General features: G+C 42.3%; 1 protein-coding gene across 1 annotated transcript in view; it reads right to left on the reverse strand.

The window, feature by feature from the left end:
- The window catches only part of INPP4B (inositol polyphosphate-4-phosphatase type II B), a 290,644-nt gene extending 288,394 nt beyond the window's left edge, over positions 1–2,250 (reverse strand). Inside the window, exon 1 of the mRNA XM_067297109.1 lies at positions 2,139–2,250. Coding sequence (XP_067153210.1) covers positions 2,139–2,250 — 112 coding nt within the window. The remainder of the gene's footprint in view (positions 1–2,138) is intronic.
- Between the last annotated feature and the right edge of the window lie 23,814 nt (positions 2,251–26,064).

Raw genomic sequence — 26,064 nt, forward strand, 5'->3', positions numbered from 1 at the left:
GGGAACTCCTATACTGCCGTTGAAGCTGGCCACCTCCAGGGACATAATATTGACCAGAGGGCTCTCTTGTTACAGTTAAAAAAAAAAAAAAGCAAATTCAATTAGCACCATTTAAAAAACAAAATAATTTTCCACCGCAGGAAAATAGAAGGCTTCCGCTCACAAGCACTGAGACCTACAGGAACTGATGTGCTATAGGCAAGTTTGTTTGTTATTAGAAAGAGACTGGAAGCTCCTGGATCCTCCCAGGCCTAAGTGTAAAACAATACAGAAAGGAACATTAAATGCAATATTGTGCACTCACCAACTAAAATCTAATCAAAAAGTTGCCAGATGCGAGCCTCATGCTTTGCAGTGAAGGTGCGGGATGCTGCTTGGCCTGGACAGCTGTGCCAGGAGCCGGCGGGCAGCCGTGCAAGGGGAAGGGACCCTCTCACATTCACACTGCTGCGCTCGCTACCAAAGGGCATTCACGTATCACGCTTAGGCAACTCACTACCTCCTAGCAGGGCGAAAAATAAGCTGGTCCAAAGGTTAGTCAAATTCACCGATGGCCTGTCCGTTAGCAGCTAGTGTACACCGCAACTGAAACGCAGCCCTCCATCCAAGGGATCTCCTCCTGCTGACGGCTGGAGGCCAGAAGGACCCACTGGGCAACAGCAGCCTTCTCTGTTGGCACAGTTTCTTAAACACACTTTCAGTAAGTCAGCCACCACTGACCATGCTAGATATAGCATATTGGGCCTGATGAATGTTTGGTCTGTCTCCATTTGTTCAATCTAAGGGTTATTTTGTTTGTTTTAAAGCAGCAACATAAGCATTTAACGACTTCGTAAATGAAGAAAAATGCAACAGATTTTGAGCTCAAGAGAGGAACATATCTCCTCTTCTTGCAACAGCTACGCGCTTTCCACCTCGCCACCAGCAGCAAACCAGGGCTGAGGCGAGATCACTTCAAGCCCCTCCGCCGTGCATGGGGCAGGGCCTCCTCTGCCGCCCCCAGGAGAGCGCAGGACCGGAGCTGCTGCCGAGCCCCAGCGTCACCACTGCATGCAGGCGCTCACCAGCTCTCCAGCCAGAAAGCTTGGGGCGTCCGCAGGAGGAAACACTGGCTATTCAATTTACCTCTTCCTTTGAAGACAATTTATGCCCTTTCTAAGTGTGCCACAACATGTTTTCAAGTCCCTTAGCATAATCAAGTCTGTGCCATGTTTGGTTTTTAATTTAAAAAAAAATTTATTTGTGTAAATATATCACAACTGAACACCATCTAGGACCAGAGAAAATAAAAATTTGCTATTGTTGAAATTATTGTATTAGAAATGATCTTAGAGCTGAATGAGAGCTATTTCCTAACAGCCACCTAGGGAAAGAGACATTTATTCAAGCTTACTGGAAATTGAAATGGCACATTTAAAACAGTCGTAAAAGCCAGAAGTCTGCAAGGGAGCTGGGAACTGATCCATTAGAAAAAAAAAAAAAAGAAAAAAAAAAGAATCCCCTACAACAATAAAACAGAATGCAAGGGGCTTCATTTTGTTTTTTGACAAAAAGCTGGATATCTAAACTTTAAACACGGCAACTAATGGCTGGTGACTAGCAGTTGCTCATAGCACAAGCCTATCTTTTCCTCACAAGAAGGTCATTTTCAGTCTCGAGTACTACTTCTTGGGTACATCACAAAGTAAATGTGAGAACTTGATAAAGAGCTGGCTTTAAACTTATCACAATATTACATTTTGAAAAAAAACACACACTTGCTTACCAAAGGTCTATTTATTAGTGTTCAACTCCTAACAGTTGACTAGAGAGTTTGGCATAATATCATATACTCAGTTCCACTGAGCACATATTGAGGGCACCTCTCTAAACTATTCTTTTTCCAAAGTAAATTTAGCTAGTTAGCAATCAAAGGGCCACTGCTCTCATCTTTGTTTCCAAACTGCAGTGATAGCCTAATCCAAAGCTGTGATGTAAAAGCAGTTATTTAGAAAGGTATTTAGCACCACTCAAGCATCAGTAAATAGGAAAACTGAAAACGCGGAGAAACACACAATTAGTGAAACTGAAAGCTGAGAACAGCAGCAGTCAAACATGTGCATCAACCACAGGTAGTTTGCAATGCAAGGCATTTTTACCTATTAACTTTTCATCTCCAACCAGTCTGCAAATCTTCAGTTTTCCCTCCTTGTCAAAACAACCTGCTGGTCGCCTGGCCAGCAAAGCCAGATCTTTAGCATTGAATCTCATTGGATTGCCAGGGAAGAGGATGAGGACAAGTAAGAGATGGAGGAGGACAACAATGATGCTAATTAGTGTGTTGAAGCTGAGCAAAATCTAAGCAGCGGATATGAAGATCAACTGAAATATTAAAAACAAAAAGAAAACAAAAGATGCTGCTGTTTAATGTGATTTCCAATCTGTTGTGCACTCCAAACACTGTACATTTGTATGGAAGCAATATAATAGAGGAAAAAAAAGTTACATAGGTGACTTTTTTCCCCCCCAAGAAAGAATAATGTGATTTAGCTTTCCAGTACCTTTTTAACTTCATGCAGAAGTTGTAATTTTATGCACCATTTCCATACAATTTAACAATACTGCTAACATATTTTGGCTAAAGGCAGCCAAATAACTAAAAAGCTCAGACAGCATTCATTTGGGGGGGGGGGAGAAGAGGGGTGCCTTTCCATCTCCTTCACTGAAACTATAATTCCAATAAAATACAAAGCATTAGTTATTAAATCTTCTACATACACATACTCAAGTAGTCATGTTTTGCTATATGGTCACTGACCAGTACACTGAGCGTTTCCCTTCTGAAAATTGTTAGACTATACCATGAACAACTATTTTGGAACACTTTCTTCTGTGTTTTCCAAAGAAAACTATCCCCCCAAAATCCCTGTTTCCACTTGTTAGAACTACATCTACGGAACTTAGTGAAAAAATACACTTGATGAGGGTATAGGACAACTCTAATTCTCTCAGACAGCCCTACCTCTGTTTAACTGAAATTGCTTGAAAATTAAGTTCAGTAGCTGCAGTTTTGGCAAGTGGAAATTGTTCAGGATTTGGGGGACAAATATTTTTCTCTGAATTGCAGTTACACCATGGTACAATTTCACACTGCTGCAAGGAGAAGAAGGAAATAAGTCCAGAAAAATATAGTTTTAAATAGTTCTTCCTTTTAATCCACCAAGGTATTCTATGTTCTTAGTGTCCAACCCTATCATAAAGATTTTTCTCAAAACAATTCTTGGTATCACTCTTATACAACCAAGTAACATAAGCTTCTCAGATGGCTTTTAATAGTCTTGCATGCTGAAACCCAGACAAACCACACTACACAATCCTCAGCGTACGTGGTCTTCGGCAAACAGTTTCTGTCCCTAAATTGGGAGCCTCTGTTCCCCACTGTGAGCTGAAGGACAACTCCAATAGCACTACAGAAGCAAAAGCAGACCAAGCTTAAGTATTACTTTGTACATTATGAAATACAGACCAGTCATAAACCTCTTCAGAAGAGGAATCCCTGAATATTTCTTCTCTCCTAGGAAAGTTCTGCAGTTCTACGGAGGATTGCCATAAAGCTAAAAGCTCCTTTAAGTTTGCCTTTTACTACTACATACCCTTGCAAGCAAAGAGCTGAATACATACATAAAAGCAGCCCCATCACACACCTACGCATTAGAAGGCTGCAGCTTCAACTTTTCCATTAAGTTCAAACTATTCACTTTCCTCCCTTCTTTCTTGTCTTCCCTTCAGCATCAGCAGCTATATTTCTCTTATTCTTTAGCCCATCTTCATGCCTTTTACTCCATTTCATAATGTTGAAATTACAACCCTATGGTTATCACCTAGAGACTGACATACAATTTACACTGTACAAGCAGGCTGTTGTGCCCAAAATGAACTTTACTAGCTCCAAATGAGAGTCCATGCAGGTGCGGCTGTTTGCCTATGTTTTGTAAATTGATGGACCACAACAGTGGAAAGATCTGAGTCACACAGCATTCACAATAAGGATATTTGTCCTGAACTGCAATCTGATACTACAAACGTATTCACTGCTGAAGTCCCAATCCAGCAGCCGCGTCATGGGGGGCAGGGGAAGCTGGGTTGGCCACACGATACCTGAAACCTAGCCATAAGGACCCTTGCAACAAGCTGCCTAGGGCATACAGGTTACATGGACTTTGGGATTGGTAATGCTTATATTCCCACTTTGTTCTGTGGACACAGGCTGCATTTTTAACAGCAGAGTACACAGTGCTTGCAATGGACCTATATGTTTTTAAATATAAGCAGAGGCTCAGCAGGGAAAGTAATATGAATGAACTCCAATTGTACATTTATTTGTTATACACCAGCCCTCTCTCAAGCAATTTAGATACCTTTCACATACCTCATTGGTAGCCTTCATGTTTTACAGAACACATTTTCAGAAATATAACTACAACATATTTAGTTATTTGTTTGTGAACTAATCAGTTCCAGTCTACTTTATAAACTCTTTAGAAATCCACCCTCACAGTATTTTCCACTATATACAGGTACATTAGGTTGCTTCAACCCTTTTGTATAGCATGGAGGAAGTCAGACTTTAGCAAACTTGTCCCAGATGGAAGAGTTATTGAAAAACATCAATAACTGAATAAAGCATATGCTATCAAAGCTATGAAGACTCTACTCACTAAACTCTAATGATGCTTATATGCAGTAATTAGTGTAATGCATTGGCACCTGTACTACACACAGAACTGTGGACAGGCACAGAAGATCATGGGAAGAGACAAAAAGTTTCAAACTGCTTCTTAATGAAAGCTTTTGCTTTCCATCAAGGAAAAAAAAAAAACAGAGCCAGATAAGTAGAACAATATTTTGGGTTTCTGCAAAGGCTATTAGAAGGAATAAAGAAGCTCCAGGAAGAGATAGGCATACTGATTTGGTTAAGTTTTTCCAGGGAGACTGGTGTACCTCTTGCAGTTGCCTATTAATAAGTGGTAACAGTTTAGAAATTCCTTTATTACATCTGTGCGTCTATTGCCCTGCATAAGAGCTACAACATGTAAATCATGTGGGACAGTGAAACTGGTACACAGCGTTAAAACCTTTGAGACAGCATGCTTACAATATTGAATAGATATAAGCCAGTCCCAGCCTTGAAATGCAAGGCAGCTGGGCCAGGAGTTTCACATGGCAATAACCACCACAGCATCTACCCCCAAGAAGCTTGCCAGAGAAGCTAAACTAATCTGACAATATCTGCACATTATTCAGACCTAAAAGGCATAAAAGCTCGTGGGATTCAAGCTTGGGTTTAACTTAGTAACCTGATGACCAAAGTCAACCATAGCCAGTGTTGTGACAACACTAAAAATTAAAGGTAAAAAACCCAGTATCAATATCTGTCTTCATCTGCAGTATTGGCTCTCCTCCTTTGAGAGGCAGGAAGAATTTTTGGCTCAATAACTCACTTCTCTGTTGGCTGCATTTCAGAATAAAGCCATCAGTCAGGGAAACTACTTAGTCATATATCACCTTTAAATGTTTCTCCTGGCTAATCTCTTCCCTAGCATGAACTCGGCTAGGAAAGATACTATCTTCAGTTATTTAATACCTGTGGTTCAAGAGACAAGTATTATTTAATACTTGTGGTTAGACAAACAGGTCCACTGAATCCAAAGTCTCTCAACATTTTTTCACACCTCCACTGCAATCATCACTTATAGGCAAACCAGACCAGTCACTTACTTTGTGAGTGGCCAGGAAAGAAAGAGACGGAGGAAGCTAAGTCTTTAGAAGCAATCACTTCGGAAGAGGGGACAGTTTCAACAGCTGATGGAGCATAAAATTTAGGAAGATTTTACTTCTATTTGCAATTATAGCTTGCATGATTACTTTCTAAGAACATGGAACAATCAGAACTGTCTTATTCACGTGAGGCAGAACAAGAGCTGAGACCTATCGTAACTACTACGCACTAGTCATGTAGTTGCACATTGTGATTCTCACAATTAGAGAGAGAAACATCAATTTTTATTCACTCAAGATATAAACCCACCTCTTACCATATTCATAAATATTAGAAGCCAATCAAAACTAACAGTATATACAAGCAATTTGACTTACTTGGATGGTTTAAAAACATTAAGACTTACCCAAAATTGACTTTAGTGCACAAGACTAATATGAAAAAAGCTACACGTGGAAGTAAGTTGCAACTGATCTTTCACTATTGCAACCTGCAGGAGAGCTAATAAGACATAATTTATTAGATTAAGATAACTGCCAAACCATAACTATTCAAAGCTGTGGCTACAGAAGGTCACTAGTGCCTATACCAGAGTTACCTCCTTCATGGCTGTATCTGCTACCCAGAAACAACAGTTTCAGCATCATCTTTTAAGCTCCAAGTTTTCTTACATTTCAGCATAAAATACAACACAGTTCAGCACTAAAGAAATTAGAGCATAATACTTGCAGCTTTCATTAGTACCGCATTTAATGCTAGGTATTTAGGTAAAAACAGATTTGCGGTGATCCAAGTGTTAAAACACAAGCTTTCTAATGATGCAATCTTCTAGGCCTCTAAAACAAAGTCAATAAAATTGGCTACCTGATTTTACTAGTTTAGCAATTTCAAAGAGGAAAAAATGCTGCAACTTATTTCTACAAGTCCTCAGAGACCCTGCCAAATATATTTCATAAGCTCCCTTTTCTTCCTTTGAAGAGGTACAATATTTTTAGTTCACCTCATTTTATATTAAGAACGTCTTTCATCTTTGGAACACGCACAGGGCAGGAAACAGCATTCAGTAAGAAAGCTTCAATATTAGTCCATTATTTTTTCTTCAAAAAAGATTTTTTCCCCCCCTTAAAGCAAAGGGGAGTTATTGCTAATTCCACATACTGCTTCTGTATTTCACCTTTAAAGTAATTATTAGGCCATAAAATATAGCTAAGACACATTATTCCCTCCCCCCATTAAAATTCTCCATCTATTACTGTTTCCCAAACACAGTCAAACAAAAACTAGGCTTTCTGTCTTGCAGCAAGTAGATAAAGAGAAATACAATACAGAGTCAACAAGAAGAATTAAAATATGACAATTTTTTAATTTGCAGATGTATGGATATATCTAAATGAAAAGGTTTGTACATCTTAACATGTATTTAAGTTTTACCTTGAAAATCATTAATAGGTTATCAGTCTATTAAGAAAGAAAACTGCCAGGGTTTATGTAAATTCAGAGACTATTCCAAAGAAGGTTTCAGGGGATCTGTAGATAGCAACCTTAGTAGAAAGGGACCCAATGCTAAAGGAACACTGTCTTACAGCAGAATCCTCCCTTTAATATTTTTTTCACTGACATAAGATAGCCTTAATTCTATATACCAGGTATCACTAAATGCTAAATTATCTACAGAAGGTATATACCGGTAAGATAAAGTTATTTCTCTCTGTATAAAGAGACATCTGCTGGCTGCATGCAGTCACACTGACTGACTGTCTTTGTCCATGGAAAACTCCAGTTTATTCCTAACTTCTGAATCTTCTCATTTCTGTCTCCTGGTTATCTTATTTCCTACCAGCAAGGCTAAAGCTAGTCTGGTCATATATTGTCTGTAATTTTCACTTATATTTTGGTAAGCTGCCAGTACTATTGTAATCTATTTAAACAGATTGACATCTTAAGCTATTTCAAATGTTATTTCCTACCATTTATTAACCATTGTGGCCTTCTAAAAAAAAAAAAAAAAATTGGCACTGAAAATGACAGGCCTATGATATCAGGCAAGTAAGTGAGTCATGCCACTTCCTAGGACACCCTTTACTGAGTTTTTGCAGGTCGGATGAAGCAACAGTAACCTAGAGCAATGACAATATCAAAACAACTGCTCTAAAAGAAGGTTTTGTGTATGGAAGAAAGGTAATGGAAACAGTAAATAGTTATCTGTTTTTTTCCAATAGTACCAGCGGTCATTCTGATTTTATTTTATGCTGAAACACACAAATACACACACTATACCGTAATAACGCTTATGTCTTTCTCGTTCCCAAGTCCTCAGATTCATCATCTTATCCCACACTGTCCTGAAAATAGCACAGGATCTCCAGCCAACGCTGCTTTCCCTAACCAGAGCCAGCCTTCTGCCAAGAGATTCGTGACCGTGCCCTGGCATTTTACAGCACCACACAAATCAACCAGCATCCCTGTATCAGCATCTCTGCTATCAGGCAAATATCAAAACTCTGTGAATTTTTTTAAAAATATTTTGTTTTTAAAGTCTGGTTGTTATTAGACTTTTAGAGAGAAGTCAGCTATTATATTTGGAGACAAATAATGAAAAGTAAAACATAGGCTTGGCTTGAAGGTACTCCCTTCAGCTGAAGAACAATCCCCCCCCCAACACACACACACACGCGCACACACACACCCCAGCTTGCCAGAGCAGCTGGCACTCCCCAGCACAGCACATGGCCAAATGGTTCATGTAACTCCCCAGAGTTCAGATGAAGCCTTTCAGAAAAAAAGATGGTCCTGCACTTTGCTTCCCTTGAAATGGGCAATACAAGCACCTACCATAAACAGGCACCAGCTGGCACATCCACTGCACTGATCAGGGTACAATACTGATCCTACTGAAAAAGGACTCTGAAAAAGAAGGAATTTTTCAGTTGTGCGAGTTGCCCCATTTGGTTCACAGCACAATCAACTACACCACACACGGCAGAGGACTGCATGAGAATGAGACTGCTGCTTTCGATGGCACTGCCAGCTTATGGCGACTCAGAGTGCTCAAACGACAACTTCATTTGGGCTGTGCCTGAGACGCCACTGACCTGGCGCAGGCCAGGCTCCTGGGCAGAGGGAGCCCTTCGTCCTTGTGCAGCCCCATGTAGCAACAAGGACAGCTCAAGGAACCGAAAACCAGCCTGAGCAAGCTGCCCCTGATCACACTGGCTACAAGGATGCAGATACGCCAGTGCCTGCCCAACACAGAGGACAGGAACATACACCCACGCATGAGCTTCCTGCAGAAGCCCACAGCTGTGCCAGCTTAATGCAGTGATATAACTGCAGCCTTAGGACAAAATCCACATAGGAAGAACTTCTCTACAGTCCTTACTCAACAACATTTTTGTGTGTCCAAATTCAGCCGTGGTCTTTCTTCAAATCTCTGACCATAATTTCAAAAAGCACTGTCTTAAGTTCCTCTTTCTCCTGGCTCTCCTGGGGCCACAATGAGCTGGCTCAGCAATACTGCCTTCTTCCCATTGCACTCCAGGGTGCAGGCCCCTCAAATGCCCTGTCTCTACCTTTCTCTAGGGCCAGCAAGAAAGCCAGATTATTCAAATTATCCACGTTAAACCACACTTAAAAAAGTCAGAGTCTTGCAAAACTGTACTCAAACATCTAATCAGTGACTGCATCATCTCATGTTTCAAGAGCTTCACCTACACTCAAAGGACTTTGTTGACACAAATTCAGCCACAACTACAACAACGCACTTTCAGAACAGGCTGACTCTAGCTAAATATTAGGATTTCATTCACAATAAGCAAGTTTATTTACGCAGTGCAAAATTGCCTTTCTCTGATCTCCAGGAACACAAGCACACAAGCCTTTTGTAACCTCTCATCTTAAACAAAACAACAACAAAAATGAATACAGTTAAGCATGAGGTCCTATGTACAAGGAAGCTGGCAAACAAGTGCGGGGGAAGTAGTGCGCTATGCCTGGTGCCCCCCTGGAGAAGCAGGGAGACACTGACCAATTTCAAGGAATCGGTGAAGTATGTTAAAAAAAAAAAGCAGGCTCCATTCAGCAATCTACAGTACTTCACAGGAAATAATAGCATCTGGAGCATTTGCCTCTGGAAGACTTACTCCCTGTCTCTTCCAATATCTATCCAGATACACAAAGTAGAGGTGACCTTAAAATACAACATTGTTGTGACATCAATTTTACAGACCATTTTTACTGTAGCAGACATAAATCACTGTACTAAAACTGCAGCTTATTCTCCATAACATACAGGATTTTTTTTTAATCTTAAAATGCTTGAAGTCACTAAACAATTTTGAATGTCTTAACCTTTGTTACTTTGCTTCATATCCTAGAAACAAACAGCTTCTACACTCTTGACATCTCTATTGATGGCAAAAAAGATCACCACGTTGCTGAGAAAGCTGCACTCCACTCTTACCCCCATATTTATGAGATTTGGGGTTCATCTGAGCTCTAAAGAGACTTTAAGCCTGCAGAGACCAAGTCAAGTCACCCAGATGAAGTAAAATATAATTTAATATCATATATAAAAATACAGATATAAAGTAATGAGCACAAAATTACTCCACTTCATAAATCCAGTTTCAAACAGCTCTGGAGTTAACCACCATTTTTGTTTTGGTATTAACACAAAGTAACCCTGACCCTTTTCAAAAGGATATCAATTCCACTTTGGTGGTATTTTCTCAAGAGAACAACAGAAATGTTTTTTCCTTAAAGAAATCCTTCAAGTGTCTGTGAAGGCCTAGCAAAGGCCTTGATTTTGCCATCCCACAGGTAGGGAGAGACTGAGAGACCACTCCTGCATTTTCCAAGGGAAAAAGTTACCGGGCTTCCCTTAACTACCTCTAAACTGAGAGAAGGAAAGCATAGAAAAGGGAATTAATATTTGAAGGTAATACTTAGTTTGGATAGTTAAAACTCAACTAAAATATCAGAAAAAAAAATCCTTAAGTATATTCTCTACTTAAATACACAGCTCCTGAAAGTTCACAAGTATCTGGATACCTACATTTCTAATTAAAAAGATATTATCACAGTTGAGAATGCAATTGCTGAACAAATAAATCTAGGAAATGGTGTTTTAGTGTTGTTATATCAAGGAGAAGCAATAAATTATTTTAACTGTAGCTCAGTAATAATGATTCAATTTTAACAGGCAATGACAGTCTCAACTCAGCAGAAGCTATTATGCCATCTGGGGAAGGGCATATTCAGGCATAGATGCGAAACAGACTATGATACAGTGGAAAAAAGAAATGCAACAACAACATCATAAAACATACAAATCACTAAGTTATTGGTTTATCTCAGTCTGGCAGCTACAGCAGTAACCAGCTATTTATTGACTTTTTGCCTCAAGATCAACAAGATGTTCTCAATATAGGAATAAAATAAGTAATAAAGTTTAGGTATTTTAAGGAATAATAGAGTGTACTCAAGATGACTTGACATGCTTTGCAATTTTTTAAACCAAAGAACTGAGATGAGATCTCCCTGAACTCACCCAAAGCGAAAAGGCTCAGAGAGAGAAGAAACTAGGACGTGACCCGCCAGTACCACAACTCGTAGCCAAAGCAAGAGGATGATACAGAACGCAGTCAAGCTCTCCCCAGGTGCCCATTTCAAATGGGATCAGCACTATTCAGCCAACATGTTCATAAGTACTGCACTTCTCTTTCTCGGCTTACCCACAGTGACCTACGTGACAGTTGATTTTGTGGCTTCAGAACTTCCACTACTATAACGTGTAATCAACACAGAGATACCATCTGTGGAAAGTCAAAATCTACTACCACTTTCCCACACAGACAGGCAATACAGGAAGTATAACACTTCATTCCCAAACTTAAAATTGCAACTCTTGAATGATCACCACACTACCTGTTTTAACTAATACGTCAATTTTCACTAGCTGGAAACACTGGCAAAAAAAAGAGAGAGAGAGAGAGAGAGAGAGAGAAAGTAAGTCCTGGAAACAAATTAGATTTTATTTCTTAAGTTGTTGGCTGAGTGATAGATTCATATAGTTAGCTGGATTTCTACAGTTATCTACTCCGTAACATACGGCGTTCTACTTTCTTTAGCTATAAGATATGCAGGAGTCACAGGCAAATGCTTTGCAAGAATATCTAATGACCTTAGTCTAAATTGAAATTGTGACAAATAGCTCTGCTAAATAAAAAGCACCAAAAATATTTTTTCTTCAGATAAAAACCCTCATGTCAAGATAAAGTACACAGCAGCAACTTAGAGGTAAACAAGGCTGTGGCAATTATAGGCAAAATAGCTTAGGAAATCCAAGAGCTGGTTTTATAAGAAATTCATGCTGGTTAAGTACAGAAATACTTGGGTTGAGGGCCCTTGACTTCAGTGTCATGGTGCAATTTTTACAAAACAGGTATGTCTGAATAGAATGAATGTTTTTTTATTAGACATTAACATAAGTATGATTTTTTACTAGAGGCAGTCTGCTTTTCCAGGCCTGAATGCTGCCATGGCAGAAGCAGAGGAGGGGCACAGGAATACAAGCCCAAGCCTTTCGACACAGAAACTGATCTTGCCTCAGGACACAAATGGCTGGTAACAGCCTCTTTTCCATCCCTAGTAAAATCGCACCTGACTACCCAGCCTGGAAAAGCAGCTGAACAGCTAACTGAAGGATTATCATTTCCATTTTAATCAGACCTACATACTTTGAAGGATTCTCAGCTTCTATAAGACCCTCTGGGCAGGAATTAATGGGGAAAACCAGCCTGAAGCAGAGAAACACAACTTGGAAGGAGACCAACAAACCTGAAGCACCAAAAGGAGTCTAACTCACAAAAGTGTAAATTCACATCAGAAAGAATATCCTCGGAGCTTCAGCTTTCAAACCGCTGTCATGCAAGAGCTTAAAAAGCAAAATCCCTGTGCGTACAAACAGGCTACTCCTTGGCCACGCTTGCGTTCTTCGCTTTCCTGTCATGCCATCACGGCGGCAGAGCAGAACATGTACAGCTGCGGCAGAGCATGAGCGAGCCCCGTAGTCAACCCGGGGAATAACACACCTTTGACGCTTGCTATGGTGGCAAGGCAGTGACACCTCACAGCCTACGGAGGGGCTTCAAACAAGAAGCACAGTCTCAGGAAGATGCCTTCAAAGTAAGAAAATAGTGACTCAGTCCCAGTCAGCTTCAGAGCATTTGTGAACAGTTACTAGTGACATACATTAAGATATTGGAAAAGGAGAAAAACAACATACCCATAGAGTCAGAGTGACTATATAAGAGTACAATTCAGTACCAAATTAAATTTGCATAATATCTTAACAAACAGTCTTCCTCCTCTACACTGCACTATTTTAGTGCAATTTCACTGTAGACTTAGTTATTTTGATCTTAATCGCATTTCTGTACATTAATGAATGGAAATCTCTTAAATTTAAATGTTACAAAATGAGTATTTTTTGTACTAAATAATCAAGGAATATTAGGTAATTTATGAAACAAAGATGTTTCTCAAGAAAACTAAGTAGAAGAATTTTCTAAGAAATGCAGTTCAAGAACATGCTTCTCAAAGTCTACTTCAAGACTGCAGACTTTAAAGAGATCCACCACAGCATATGAGGCCATTTGAGAGAAATAGCTGGGACTGGGCATGGCAAAGAGGAGGACTATTTGGGACACAGAAAGGAAGGCATACCAGAGAGAAAGACATACCAAATATGTCAATGCCCTTTGAAGGTGACAAACAGAAGTATTGGGGTTGATACCTAGAGCTGAAACACTGCCTGGGTCTGGCTTGGGAGGAGGAAAGGAGTTAGAGCTGGTGGGAACAGGAAGGAGAGAAAGTTTGCAGAAGAGCGTGGAAAAAGACCCCAGTACGGGAATAGCTGGTGGATCTTGAAGGACAGCAGAGAGGCAAGGGGGCAGCACCCCCAGCCTCAGGATGCCGGTGAGAGGAGCTGGTTCTGGGACCCAGCAGCAGCTTCTCTCCGCCTTCTGCACAGCCCCAGGCTGGGCTGCCCGGGTACCAACAGCTCTGTGCATTTTAGGGGAGCAGGGCCAAGGGAAGCACTTTCTGCAGTGATGTCTAACAGCCTTAAAACTGGTCTCAAAGAAAACGATGGGTTCGGGCTTCTTCCCCCTCCCCTTGTCAAATTTTCTGACATTAGACTAAATTATCTTGGGAACTGAGGTTATTTTGACCACCTTGCTTCAAGCAGAAAAGTAACTTCCATAGGAGTTTAGACAAAGAAGCTTAAGAAATTGATGCTTTAAATTCTGCTAATAAATAGCTGTTGCCATTGCCAGAGAACAAAATTTTAAATACACAGGTTGCAGGCAGTCACACACACACGCACACCTCAGAACAGTATTTTACAAGAGCGTTCCACTCCGTTTACCCTGTGTGGGTTTTTTTTAAGTCACTGTAGTGTCTCGGCACCTTCCAATAGAGACAAAAACAAATCCATAAATGGCTTGAAAACTGATTTCTTCCTTAATTTCCTCAAGGCAGTCAGGCATTTAGGAGTGTATTAGTTGAAGGATATGCACAGTGTCAGGGTTGTTCTGTTTTTTCCTCCCCCATACACACACTTAACTCTCTCCCTTCCCCCCAACATACAGACTTTAAAAAAGAAAAGGGGGGGGGATTTTTGTATTTTGTTTGGAAAGCCACAAAGTTCGCAGTTTCTTTGTACCTTTTCAGTAAATAGGACAAAAGTTTAATTTCTGACCAACTTTTTTTATTTTAAAACTGTAAGCACTAACGCAGACCCACAGAACTGTTTTATGTCGTTTACTGTTTATTTGCTCCCACGCACACACTTTGCCAAATTTGATTAGTCTATAGATACATGGATTAGTCCATCAGCTGATTTCTCCTGCTCTAGCAAAATAGTAAAACATTATTTTAAAATAATCTCTGTGAAGATGCAAGCTGGGGAGGAGCACAGGGGAATAACTCCCTTGCCATCAGCACCAGCACCAAGACCAGTCACGTGAGACTTTCCCTGCAGGTGGGCAGAAAGGGGGTGAAGTCTGGAAGGGGGCTGTTATTATTGTGTTGTTGCCTTTTGGGGCTGGCTTTGAGGTGTGTTGGGTGGGAAGGAAAGGCTTTTTACAATCCTCTTTCAAGGACAGAAAAAGGATCGGGGTCAGAAGCAAGTCAGTTATAACAGCATCCATTTTAAAGGCCTGAAGCCCTACAAAACATTTCTCTTGACATGAAAATGACAGGTTTAAGGCAACTCTTTTTATAAGTGGCATTTCAACTTAATAGGATTTAATCTTCAAATTAACATCCCTGCAAACAGTCCTCACAAGTTTGTGAAGGTAAGCCAAAGAGACAAACACACTACAGCCAGTTCCTTACCGTTCTTGCCAGACCACAAACAGCCAAGGGAACTGATTGACTCTGATCACAGTAAAAACGGAGAACTGAAAGGGACCTCTGGGTTATCAGACCTGGAGTCCCTACTACTACACACAAGAACAGAATCTTAGCCTTTCACATTTGTATTACTGAGCAGCAAACTGAGAGCAGCTAGATTGCTGTGTCTCCGTATCCCCAAAGGCATGCTGTCCAGCACCTGACAGCTTTAATGGCAAGAACCTTCTATAATTTCCCAACGAAATATCTAAATGTCTAAATTATCCACAATATTATCCAACACTGACCTTTTCCAGTAAGGCAAAAAAGAGAAAATTCAGAGGTATAGCAGAGTGCAAAGCAAGCCAAGTTTTTCGTTTGGCTGGTTTGGAGGGTTTTTTAAGCCTTCCCCTGCATGGAATACTTTCCATTCCCAGTAATCCTTCCCTGAGCCAGTTCCAGTTAAATTCATCTCTCAAGAAAACACAGATGACCAAACACACAGATGACCAAACACACATAGAATATTGAAAATATACAAAGTCTGAGCTGAAACCACAATATCCAAGGCCAGCTTCACCTGTTCTTGCCCCATGATCTATTTTAAGTGAAAATACTGTTAGACCTCTCAACCACTGTATCTTGGCCCTACCACCCATTATCAGAAACACATGCTCCCCAGCTGAGATGTATGAAGTTAGTTCCTCACAATAATGTATTACCAATAATTTTAATCTTTACACCAATTATATCTATCCAAATCCAGCTCTGCATCTACTACAGAAATTTAGCAATATCCCAGTAGAATCTCTTACCATTTTCAGCAAATTGATTTTAATCTAAGCAGCTTCTGTTTCACTTTTGTTGTCCCTAAATTATTAGGGAGTAACATGCCATCTATTAAAATGCTATTTAATAATCTCTATTGCTAGTTTTCCCAAAAAGATCATGACAGAATCACAGAATCACAGAATCACAGAATCACAGAATCACAGAATCACAGAATCACAGAATCACAGAATCACAGAATCACAGAATCACAGAATCACAGAATCACAGAATCACAGAATCGCTGAGGTTGGAAGGGACCTCTGGAGATCATCTAGTCCAACCCCCCTGCTCAAGCAGGGTCACCTAGAGCACATTGCACAGGATTGCATCCAGGCGCATTTTGAATATCTCCAGAGAAGGAGACTCCACCACCTCTCGGGGCAACCTGTTCCAGTGCTCTGTCACCCTCACAGTGAAAAAGTATTTCCTCGTGTTCAGATGGAAGTGTCTGTGTTTCAGTTTGTGCCCATTGCCTCGCGTCCTGTCGCTCGGCACCACTGAAAAGAGTCTGGTCCCATCCTCTCGACACCCTCCCTTCACATACTTGTACACGTTGATAAGATCTCCTCTCAGCCTTCTCTTCTCCAAGCTAAACAGGCCCAGCTCTCTCAGCCTTTCCTCATAAGAGAGATGCTCCAGTCCCCTAATCATCTTTGTGGCCCTTCGCTGGACTTGCTCCAGTAGTGCCACATCCCTCTTGTACTTGGGAGCCCAGAACTGGACACAGTACTCCAGATGGGGCCTCACCAGGGCTGAGTAGAGGGGGAGAACCACCTCCCTCGACCTGCTGGCAACACTCTTCCTGATGCAGCCCAGGATACCATTGGCCTTCTTGGCCACAAGGGCACATTGCTGCCTCATGCTTAACTTGGTGTCCACCAGCACTCCCAGGTCCTTCTCCGCAGAGCTGCTTTCCAGCAGGTCAACCCCCAACCTGTACTGCTGCATGGGGTTATTCTTCCCCAGGTGCAGGACCCTGCACTTGCCTTTGTTGAACTTCATGAGGTTCCTCTCTGCCCACCTCTCCAGCCTGTCCAGGTCTCTCTGAATGGCAGCACAGCCCTCTGGTGTATCGGCCACTCCTCCCAGTTTTGTATCATCAGCAAACTTGCTGAGGGTGCACTCTGTGCCTTCATCCAGGTCATTGATGAAGAAGTTGAACAAGACTGGACCCAGGACTGACCCCTGGGGGACACCGCTAGCTACAGGCCTCCAACTAGACTCTGTGCCACTGATCACAACCCTCTGAGCTCTGCCATTCAGCCAGTTCTCAATCCACCTCACTGTCCACTCATCTAACCCACACTTCCTGAGCTTGTCTATGAGGATGTTATGGGAGACAGTGTCGAAAGCCTTGCTGAAGTCTAGGTAGACAACATCCACTGCTCTCCCCTCATCTACCCAGCCAGTCATTCCATCAGAGAAGGCTATCAGATTGGTTAAGCATGATTTCCCCTTGGTGAAGCCATGCTGACTACTCCTGATCACCTTCTTTTCCTCCACATGCTTGGAGATGGCCTCCAGGATGAGCTGCTCCATCACCTTTCCAGGGATGCAGGTGAGGCTGACTGGCCTGTAGTTCCCTGGGTCCTCCTTCTTGCCCTTTTTGAAGACTGGGGTGACATTGGCTTTCTTCCAGTCCTCGGGCACCTCTCCTGTTCTCCATGACCTTTCAAAGATGATGGAGAGTGGCTTAGCAATAATGTCCGCCAGCTCCCTCAGCACTCGTGGGTGCATCCCATCAGGGCCCATGGATTTGTGGGTGTCAGGTTTGCTTAAATGATCTCTAACCCAATCCTCCTCCACCAAGGGAAAGTCTTCCTCTCTCCAGACTTTCTCTCTTGCCTCCAGGGTCTGCGGGTCCTGAGGGCTGGCCTGAGCAGTAAAGAGTGACGCAAAGAAGGCATTCAGTAACTCTGCCTTCTCTGCATCCTTCGTCCCCAGGGCACCCACCCCATTCAGCAAAGGGCCCACATTTTCCCTAGTCTTCCTCTTGCTGCTGATGTATTTGAAGAAGCCCTTCTTGCTGTCCTTGACATCTCTCGCCAGATTTAATTCCAAACGGGCCTTAGCCTTCCTCGTTGCATCCCTGCATACTCTGACAACATTCCTATATTCCTCCCAAGTGGCCTGTCCCCCTTTCCACTTTCTGTATACTTCCTTCTTCTGGTTGAGTTTTGCCAGGAGCTCCTTGCTCATCCATGCAGGTCTCCTGCCTCCTTTGCTTGACTTCCTACTCATAGGGATGCACTGCTCTTGAGCCTGGAGGAAGTGATGTTTGAATATTAACCAGCTCTCTTGAACGCCCCTTCCTTCTAGGGCCCTCACCCATGGGATTCCTCCAAGTAGGTCCCTGAAGAGGCCAAAGTTTGCTCTCCTGAAGTCCAGGGTTACGATCCTACTTGGTGCCCTGCTGCCTCCTCGCAGGATACTGAACTCCACCATCTCATGGTCACTGCAGCCAAGGCAGCCCCCAACCTTCACATCTTCCACCAGTCCTTCTTTGTTTGTTAGTACGAGGTCCAGCAGCACACCTCTCCTTGTTGGCTCCTCCACCACCTGTGTCAAGAAGTTGTCACCAATGCTCTGCAGGAACCTCCGGGACTGTTTGTGCCTAGCTGTGTTGTCTCTCCAGCAGATATCGGGGTGGTTGAAGTCCCCCATGAGAACCAGGGCCTGGGATTGTGAGGCTACTTCCAGCTGTCTGTAGAAGGCCTCATCGACTTCCTCTTCCTGATCAGGTGGCCTGTAGTAAACACCCACAACAGTGTCACCCATGCTAGCCTGCCCTTTGATCCTTACCCAGAAGCTCTCGACTCGCTCTTCATCCACCCCTAGGCACAGCTCAATACATTCCAGTTGCTCTCTCACATAAAGAGCAACTCCACCACCTCGCTTTCCTGGCCTGTCTTTCCTAAAAAGCACGTAGCCATCCATGACAGCACTCCAGTCATGCGAGCTATCCCACCATGTCTCTGTAATGGCAATGAGATCATGGCCCTGCGACCGCACACACATCTCTAGTTCTTCCTGTTTGTTCCCCAAGCTGCGTGCATTGGTGTACAGGCATTTCAGGGAGGTGATCGAGCATGCAGGTTTCCCAGGAGGGATACCAGAGGGTCCTCCATAGCCACATCCCATGCGCACTTCCCTGGCTGCATTCACCTGCTGGAGGCATCCTGACTTGAGCAGTCTTTTGCCAATTACCCTGTCACTATAACTCTTCCCTTCCCCCATCTTTCCTAGTTTAAAGCCCTTACCAGGTTGGCCAACCTGTTGGCAAAGACCCGCATGCCCCGCCTCGTGGGGTGGATCCCATCTCTCGCCATCAGTTGTCAATCTTCAAACAGGGTCCCATGGTCGTAGAAACCAAAACTCTGTTGCCAACACCAGCGGCGCAGCCAGTCGTTAACCTGGAAAGTCCGTCTCCTCCTCCTCTCATCCATCCCCCTCACTGGCAGGATTGAGGAGAAGATGACCTGGGCTCCCAGACCCTTGACCACCATCCTCAGAGCTCTGAAATCCTGCTTGATGGTCTCCAGTTTGCCCTTGGTGTCATTGGCGCCCACATGGAAGAGCAGCAGTGGGTAATAGTCCGAAGAACGGACGAGCCTAGGCAGTCTTTGCATGACATCTCTCACACGAGCCCCCGGCAGGCCACAAACCTCTCTAGACAAGAGGTCAGGTCGGCAGATAGATGCCTCCGTCCCCTGCAGCAGGGAGTCCCCCACAACAATCACCCGCCACTTTTTCCGGGCGTTCCGGCAGGGCACAGGGTCTGTTGTCCCAGGTACTTCCCTGGCAGCCATGCCCATCTCCTCCTCATCCTGGAGGGCACTAAACCTGTTCTTCAGCTTCAGGTCTTCAGGAGGAGTAGGAGCCTTTCTCCTCCCACGAGCAGTGACCAGTTTCCAGTCTTCTTCTACGGTGTTATGATGTACCATTTCACACGGCACAGAGCCCTCTGGCAACTCCACTGCTGTGGGGGGTTGGGACTCCCGAAGCTGCACAGTCTCCGAGAATACCCTATCTCCTGCTCTGCTTCTCAGATGCTGTGCAGCCTACTGACCTCCTCCTGTAACTCCCTTACCTGACAACACAACTCACCAACAGCAGCACACCTCCTGCAGGAGAGCTGGCTGCCAGCCCAGGCCTCCCGGAGAGGCCCCAAGCACTCCCTGCAGTCTGAGACCTGTAGAGCTGCATCTACTGCCAGAGGGTCGGTCTGGGTCGCAGCCTCTGACACAGCAACTCCAACAGCCGCTGGGGAACGTGCTGTGCGGCGTGTCACGACCATACTTGAGGAAGTGTACACCACAGGGAACAGAAACAAAGGTCCCTTCGCGCGCCCTTCTGCGCGAACTGCTGCATCTGTTCGCTGCCTCTGTTCGCTGCGCTCTGGGAGCTGTGCTCTAGGCCTGGCTCTTATGTAGGCCTCTCCCTAGCACTGACTCACAGGGTGCTTGACCGCCCTAATCAAGGGCCACTGGGATCAAAAGCCCCAACCCCCTCTGGTCAGGGGCAACCCAGAGAGCTCGTTAGCAGCAGCCACTCCTAGCTGGAGCTTTTCCCACGAGCTTTTCCCAGGAGAAGTCAAGGCCTCCTGCAGTTGTCCTTGCCTAGCTTCCCCTTTCCTGTTCACAGCAATCACCTTCTAGGTCCTCGGGGGTCCTCAGAAAGCCCACAACTTCCAACAAGATCCTCAAGTTCTAGTCAGAGCCCAAACACTGCTGCGCAAACTGCTGCGTCTGTTCGCTGCCTCTGTTAGCTGCGCTCTCAACATGCATAGTGGAGGATATGACTGCTGTGCTACTATATTATGACTGTGCTGTTCAGTTCAACATTCTGCAATAAAAGTTTCCTAATTTTATACCCCAAGCTCCTGGTACTTGAGTACAAATGTTTCAACTTTGCATTTCAACAAACACAACCTTAACAGCACACACATACCCCTTAGCTCTTGTCCATGGCTTTCCCTTTTACACTGCTGTTCAGAGTAAGAGCAGAGGGAAGTGGCAACCCCAAGCTTTGATTTACCTGGTTCCTTCCCTTAGGACTGTTCTTCTAAGTTCCTGTGAAGTTGTTCCCTCCTACTCCTCTCCTGTACCTTCCCACAGCTCCACCAGGTCTCCACATCCCTGCCTCAGCAGGTTTTGGCCTCCTGCTTGCAAACACTACCTTCAGCAAAATAGGTTAGCAGCTCTGGAAAAGAGGTTCATTGGAACTTAATGTTTTTTTCACCTTTTCTTCACAGAGTACAACAGGTTATTATCCTCAGCACCATGTGTTACCTGGAGTTTCTAGCGACTGCTTTCCTAACCATTAATAACTAGAAAAATCCCGGGGGGGGGGGGGGGGGGGAATGGGACAGGGCAGGTTCTTTCCTAAATATTCTCTTTTAAAAAGTTAGCAAAGATACTCCGCTAGATATAGAGAATCCAACTGTCCTATTAGAAACTGAAGTGAGAAAACATTCAAACTGGAAACTGAGTGTAGTCACTGAAAAGTGTGAAAGATTTTAGTTCTCTACTCACAGCAAAACAACACAGTCTTAACTTACAGAGCTGCAAGGATACTACCATAATAAGAAAGCTCTGAATCCCAAATGGTGGCTTGTCACTTTTCTTAAGCAATAATAAAGAAAACCATGACAGAGTGTGAAAGCAGCAGCCACAAGTCAATACTTCAGCACTCCCCACATGTAAAATGAAGTCAGAAGCAATTTAGAGTAAGAAACAATAGCTAGCGCCATCTCTGCCACTAGATGTTTGCGCCGAGAGAAGTACAAACTCTGCTTACTAAAAGAGAATGCGATATGAGCAAACTTGCACAACATAGGCAGCAAAGAATGTTTCAGTTTCTTATGGCATGGAACAGGAGATGATAATATAAGCAGACATACTACTGTTAAATATATTTAAGACAAATTTTAACCAGCTTATGTGGTACTTTAAATTCTTGGAGATCATCTATTTTTAAGATGCTTCAGAAAGTTAGGACAAAATGCTAATTTTATTAGGATTATTTATGAGATAAAAGTGTTTTCTATAAAAAACAGTACATCTTATTAACACATACTTTCTGAAGATATTTGTTCTTCATGTTTTTATTAGGAAAACAAATGTTCTGCACACATGCTCCAAGTATACATGAATATTTTGTCCTCAATTTAATCTCAGTAATGTAGTTTAAAAATCCTACTGTTATCACAAAAAAAAGTAGCATCACTCCTTGAAACCTTCTCCCATACGCTTCTTACGTTATCATCACAGGAGAACTGACAGAATAGCTGCTGGTATAGTTTTCTTCTTTATACCACTATAGGATTTGTTTAAAATAAAAGGAGGGAGGGAAAGGGGGGCAGCAAGTGAGGAAGTGGTTGCACATAACTATAACAGTGCAAGTATGATTTTACTGATAATTGGCTTTATGTACAGAGAAGATGCAAACTAATACACTACCAAAACATTATGTGGACTCCATACCAAATATATATATAATGTTTACATACACTGAATAACTTCATTTCCCCAGATCAAGCCTCATATTGTTGATGGAAAGGCAAATGTATGCAGACACCTTTATCACTAAGCTTCAAGCCATGTTGCTGAAAACAGTGTCTGGTTTCTGGGTCCAGGCCATACCACTAAAGCTTAAAACCTTAACAGCAAAGTTACAATTACACCTTTCAATGTATTAAAGGTGACAATGTCCATCAGCTCCACTCACTTCATAGAATTTAGGAGCTATCCATCACATCTTGGAACAGAATCTCACCTGTTGTACAGAAGGGGAAAAAAAAAGCCATCTTTATAGGTTTGAAATGAAACTCAGTCGCAGCCTCAGTAGTCAGCAATACAGAAATGCATCAACTGCTGCAAACACAAGAGGGAACACAGCTTCTACCACCTCTGCTGACAGGGCACAGCAAGTTCTCTGCAGGGCATTTCAGTGCCATGACCTCGCTCCCTCAAGGGAAATCAGGCCCCACTGCAAGCACTAACCTATCCTATTTCTTGTCTACTCAACCCTCACTCCTGTCTTGCATGGCAATTTAAATTCAGGCAAAAATCTAAGACAAATTTTCATTCTGACACAAAATCTGAATAAGTTGCCTATAATGTACAATCAGACACATGCCTAGTAAAACAAGAAGAGCTGCTCTGACACACACTAGCCTTTTTTTAAAGCCAAAACAGGAATTCTACTGCAAATAATTTACATTTGGTTTCCAAATTATTTCTCAGCAACTGACTGAGCTTGAGCTGCTGTTAGACTTAGCACATCCACTTAAATACATATGAAGGTTTACTCCTCAACTTCTGTCTTACTAGCATCCTTGCATCTTGTCATTTTTAAGTATTTAAGCATCCTTTTATTTTAAATATAGCTTAATATGCCACATACTGGCTATACTTATAGCGCACAGGCCAGCAAAGTATAGCCATGACTTTTTATTATTATTGATTCCTTTTTATTAATAATCAATGAACACTTTTTTAAACCATCTAGTCGCAACTTTGGGATTACTTTGAAGATAAACTTAGACCCTGTGAGCATTCTGCAAAAGCGATGAGGGAATTTGCTAAGAGAGCTCCACCAGAGGCTCATATTGCCACCAGGTCCCTACCCCAAACTCCTGGGTGCGCACACCCGGCCCAGTAATGCAGGTGCACACGGGCAAGTGACAGGCAGTAGAGAGCTGCATGCATGAATCAATGGGGCTAAGGAAAAATGATCTACTGAAAACCTGCAGAAGGATTGATCATATAAAGAATTAGCAGGATATATAAACACGGGATGCATAAATTAATCCATTTGGGATTAAGAGACCAAATTGCTGATAGGAATTCTGGGTCATATCAAATAAATGACACCCCCCCACACCCCCCCCAAAAAATTCACTCAGGATTTAGTCTGGGATTAGATAGCAGGTAACTCTCAGTATGTTTGATTGCATCTGTACTTCCCCCCCCCCCCGACACAATAGGAATTTACTTGTACCAACTTACAAACTTGCATATTAAATATATATAAATATATATATTTTTTTAAAACATTGATCAAATTATTCAGCTGCAAATGGCCCTTGTGCCAAAGGAAGAAAATCTGGAGCCTAGATGTTTATCCTTAAATGGAAGCTAATGAGGATTATTGGCAAAACCCTTAAGACTTCCTAATGACTTTAGTGGGTTTTGTGTGTATTACAGCAATTAATACCACACAGCCTGTAGAGCACAAGAGAACAGCAAATCCTCATCAGAGGACAGGAAATACTAAGGCATCAAGTTGTACTGTTAAAGAAGAGAAGACAGACAAGCCAGGTCCAACAATAAAGCAGCAGATAAGAAGAGATGAGTTTAGTGCTCTCAGAGGCATACCAAACCAAAAGAGCTCTTAGGAAACGTATAGAAACAGAGATAATGGAGGGGTTATTTGTGCAAATCCACAGTTTCTAAATTTTGAGAATCCTCAATAAGATATACACAGCTCAAGATTTCCTTCACAGCAAATCTCCGATTACATGCCCCAGTCATCGCAAAACCACAGAAGGACCAGGTTAAACCAACTCTCCCATGTAACTTCACAGGCCTTTAGCATCCTAGTATTTCATGAGAGGTAAACACCAGGGTTGAGTCTTGCATCAGTTGGTCCCCAGCATGTCAGAAATATATATCACCACTGCAGTCTGTGCCCAGGAAGCACATCTGGATGGACAGAGTTAATTAAACAATGCTAGGGGGAAAAAAACAAAAAAACAGAAGCTATTTGTCATTACATAGTATTAAGTGATACTTTATTTGGAAAGAAATACAAGTTCTTCCTATTCAGTTCTAGAATACAGGCTCTAAAATGCAATCAAAATAGAATAGGGTCATCAGGAAGTAACAAACCTGATGCGAGATTACTGGATCTTTAGTAGTATAAAGCAGTTTTAACAGTTTTTCCATTGTGAAGTGGATCATGTTATTAAAATAACACACCACAAATAAGTATTTCCTATAAAAAAAAGTTTTTTCGACAAATTAGGAAATGAACATAGCATTATGACAAAAGAAGCAAAGTTAGTTTATGAATTTATCTTAAGTGCCTTGCAATAAGGAATAATTCTTCTCAATACATTGTTATGTATTTTGCATATTACAGAGACAATTTACAAATTTTAGACAACCTGGGGGAAAACAAAATAAGAAAAACATGGAAAAATTGGAGGACAAGAAAGAGAAGATGGAAGTTTCTTTTGGAGCTTCCCCCCCCCCCTTTTTTAAATTAAAACTACAACCTAAAAATTGTTATTTAATGAGCTCTATATAAAAAAAAAAATTGTGTTTTCTCTGCTGCTGCAGTTACACTATTTCCAGAGTCATGCCAATATCTTCAATGAGAAGCGTGCATAAATAAAAAGGACAAGCCTAACTTGTTAGTTACCCACTCTGCTACAATCACTGAAGAGGAAAAAAGTTAAAAATTAAAAATTAATTTAAAAAAAGGGGGGGGGCTTTTTTGATCTGGATTACAGAGACATAAGAGCTAGCCACTTCCACCCCTTTTAAGACTAGCCGATGATGCTCTCTAACAATCTGGAGAAAAATGTTGACAATTCTTTCCAGTACTAACCTTCTTAGACACCAAAACAACACCCAGTTCAGGGAACTGCTGAAAGCACTGACCCTCTGACATTCTGCAATAAACCTTTTCCCTTAAATGGATACACCTGAAAGCCATTAATGGGGTCTTCAGACTGACGTAACAGCCAGGTCACTTCACAGCAAGTGGTGAGGAATTACTACTCTTTCAAGCATCTTCATTTCTCCAAACAGCAGTAAAAGCTAAACACAAAACAGTAAGCTATGAAGCACCACATAAAAACAAAGCAGCAAAAACAACCTTGTAACCAGGTGAGGGTAATGTGAAGGGAGTCATGCTTACAATATAAGCAGTAAACAAATACGTAAGAGTCCCAATACATGCTTTTCTTTGCTGTAGCCACAAATAATAAAAAGAGATTTGACTTATGCTACAATGCCAGAGCTCTAAATTGAAATGCTTCCTCTCCACTATAGATAACAGGCACTGGC

Source organism: Apteryx mantelli, chromosome 5, assembly GCF_036417845.1.
Source record: "Apteryx mantelli isolate bAptMan1 chromosome 5, bAptMan1.hap1, whole genome shotgun sequence".
Classification (NCBI taxonomy): domain Eukaryota; kingdom Metazoa; phylum Chordata; class Aves; order Apterygiformes; family Apterygidae; genus Apteryx; species Apteryx mantelli.